Source organism: Apaloderma vittatum, unplaced genomic scaffold (assembly GCF_000703405.1).
Source record: "Apaloderma vittatum isolate BGI_N311 unplaced genomic scaffold, ASM70340v1 scaffold34245, whole genome shotgun sequence".
Lineage (NCBI taxonomy): Eukaryota > Metazoa > Chordata > Aves > Trogoniformes > Trogonidae > Apaloderma > Apaloderma vittatum.
In genome coordinates this window covers 1-2,856 of record NW_009717161.1, presented here as the reverse complement: position 1 = coordinate 2,856, position 2,856 = coordinate 1, and the positions used below count along the sequence as shown (strand labels likewise).

Below are 2,856 nucleotides of genomic sequence, written 5' to 3'. Positions count from 1 at the left end.
CGTCCCGGCTTTGCTCGTGCCTGGCAGTGGCCTGCCTGTGCTGGCCAGCCTCAGGGCAGGAGAAACATCACGGATCTTAAGTAGATGGTGGGGAGCAGCCGTTTGGTGGCCATCCACCTTCAACCTCTTCCTTCTTGTTTCCAGCACTCCATGGGGTGTTTCAAAGCTTGAGGAAAAGTGATATTAGAGAGTGCAGGTGAGGAAGCAACTGAAGTAAAGGGCAGAAGGAAGCATGTAGAGCTGGAAGAAGAGCCTTTCTCTAAGATGCTTCAGCTGATGGGATCTTTGGGCGTCCTTCCGCGTGGAGCTGCCTTAGCTTGCCTTTCAGCTTTTGCTTAGCTAATGTACATCCGTGTAGATGGTGGATGGATGTTAGAGGCTCCAGGTGATGTCCAGAGGGCTCAGCACCTCTGAGGACGGGGCGTGTGGCGTGCCCAGCTGGTTTCAGAGGTGACGGAGAAGCGTCTCGGTTAGGGCATGGGGAGAGCCCCGACTGACGGTGACCTCTCTTCCATGTGCAGAGATGGGATCCCCCCGTACAGAATTGGGAGCAAGAAGCAGCTCCAGCGGGAAATGCATCGGAGCGTCAAGGCCAACGGTCAAGTTTCTCTACCTCATTTTCCGGTAAGTTCAGGCGGGAGCTGCGGGGTCTGGGGTGGCCGTGGGAGACGCTGGGACCAGGAATGGCCACGTGTGGAGGGAAGGGATTTCCATCCCTGCATGGTGCCAGAGAAGAGATGCTGCTTGGCATGGGGCAGGAGCCACGTGCTCTCATCATCCTTGCAAAAACCTGCTCGTGCACCATCAATGAAGTTTTGGTCCTTCCCTGAAAGCCAAGTGCTAATTAGGGCTTTGGCATGACACTGAGTTTGTCCTCCTGGTCTTTATCCAAGCAGAGATGCCTGGTTGGGTCTAGCAAGAGCCTTGACTCTGGCCACCACCCTGACACCTCGGCCAGTGCCGAGCAGACCAGAGTTGGCCTTTGAAGGCCACCGTCTGTGAGCTGGCAGGGAGCGGGATCTGCCAAAAGAGAGACGTTTGCGGCAGACGCGAGCTTTGCTTTGAGGGCATCCGATTCGTGGCGTTGCTGTGCTCTCGAAAATTAACTCGCTGACTTGCTAATTCAGTTGACTTGCAGACTCCCGATTCCTGCAGCGAATAAACTGTTTACACAGACAAGTATAAACTTATCTTGTCTTGAGATTAATGTGCTAAAATTCCTCTTTCTGCTGTCTTAAGCAGCAAGGAGTCATAGATGATATTTCTGGTGTGTGTGTGGGGGGGTGGTTTATGTGGTTTTTCTTTTTGCTATTTTTTTTTTTCCCCTTCCTCCCTAAAGAAAGTTCTATAGCCTGAGCTTGTAAATTAGATTATTTTGTCCCAGGGCGTGCAAATCGACTTTCTCTGTAAGGCAGTGCTTTGATCAGGGACTGAATAGAGCCAGCTTGTGTAAGAGTGACAATTTCCAGCAGAGTGGCCTTTTTCTACCCTCACATCATTTCTGGAGCTAAGTGGTTGCCGGAGAGAGGCCCCACCTCATCTGGTGGGTAGTATGTGAAAGAGTTGGCAGTTCAGCTTTCTGCTTTCAGGGGGGGGAAAAAAAAAGAGGGAGAGAGCAGGACAGTGGGGGCGAGGAGTGGGGTGCGTGGGGGTGGCAGGAGGGAGGGCAGAGTCGGGTGGGTGGTTTCTTTTTCCTCTTTTTTTTTTTTTCCCCCTTCCCCTTTTCCTGCCATGTTTGCTTCTTTTGGCAGAAATTCGCGTTTTGCCTTTTTATATTCTGCACTTGATTTGGAGATGTTCCCTTTTTCCCTTGATAGATCTGCTTGAGGCAGCCAAGCTCAGCAGTGTAGCACCGCTAGCCTGCAGCAGTTTTTTTTTTTCCCCCTTCCCCTTTTCCTGCCATGTTTGCTTCTTTTGGCAGAAATTCGCGTTTTGCCTTTTTATATTCTGCACTTGATTTGGAGATGTTCCCTTTTTCCCTTGATAGATCTGCTTGAGGCAGCCAAGCTCAGCAGTGTAGCACCGCTAGCCTTACAAAGAGATGGAGGGGGGGGAAGAGATCTAGGACACTGTTGAGACAACACTACCTCAAAGGTGCCCAGTGTGTAGCCAGGAAATAAATTACCAGCACTTCTCTGATCTGCAACCGTTTGACTTCTTTTTTTTTTTTTTTCCTTTTCTTTTTTTCTCCTTTCCCTTTTTCTCCCCCATCTTATTTTTTTTAATTTCCAACTCCTTTCTGTTTATACTCACTTTATTCCTTGAGTTAAAGTCTCTCCCTCCCACCTCAGAGGTTTTTTTTGGTTTTTTTTTGATGTTTGACAACAGTCTTTGAAGATTTTCTACTTCAGAGTAGCTACTGATGGGCTGGTTGTACTACAGAGAGAACAAGCGGGGTTCCTCAGAGTGCGACCAACTGCTCCTGCCGAAGGCAAACGCTGGTGGGGAGGATGTCACTCCATGAGGCCACAGCACTAGCTCATAAAAATCCAGAGCAGACCATGCCTAGTTGCGGTCGTCTTTTCATCCAAACATGGAGACACAACAAGCGTAGCGGGGCCGGCGATGCCGCTCCGGCTAAGCGCCCGCGCCCCACGCCACCCGCTAAACGTGCCTTGTGCCTTCTGTCCCCGCTCCTTGTAGAGGACCCACCGTCTTCCCAAGGAGATGACCCCGGTGGAGCCGGCCGCCTTTGCCGCAGAGCTCATCTCCCGCCTGGAGAAGCTGAAGCAGGAGCAGGAAACCATGGACAGTCTGGAGGAGAGGCTGCAGCAAATCAAGGAGGTAGGAGGATTAACCCCCCCGGGGGGCGGGAGGGGGTCACGTTGTGCCCACGGAGAGGGACGCGTTTCGATC

The 2,856-nt window shown here is 51.5% G+C and overlaps 1 protein-coding gene across 1 annotated transcript in view; it reads left to right on the top strand.

Moving 5' to 3' along the window:
- The window catches only part of AXIN2 (axin 2), a gene marked incomplete at its 3' end in the record, with an annotated part of 14,630 nt that extends 11,811 nt beyond the window's left edge, over positions 1-2,819 (top strand). Inside the window, exons 3-4 of the mRNA XM_009869798.1 lie at positions 522-624; positions 2,644-2,819. Of these exons, the coding sequence (XP_009868100.1) occupies positions 522-624; positions 2,644-2,819 (279 nt within the window). The remainder of the gene's footprint in view (positions 1-521; positions 625-2,643) is intronic.
- Positions 2,820-2,856: the final 37 nt, after the last annotated feature.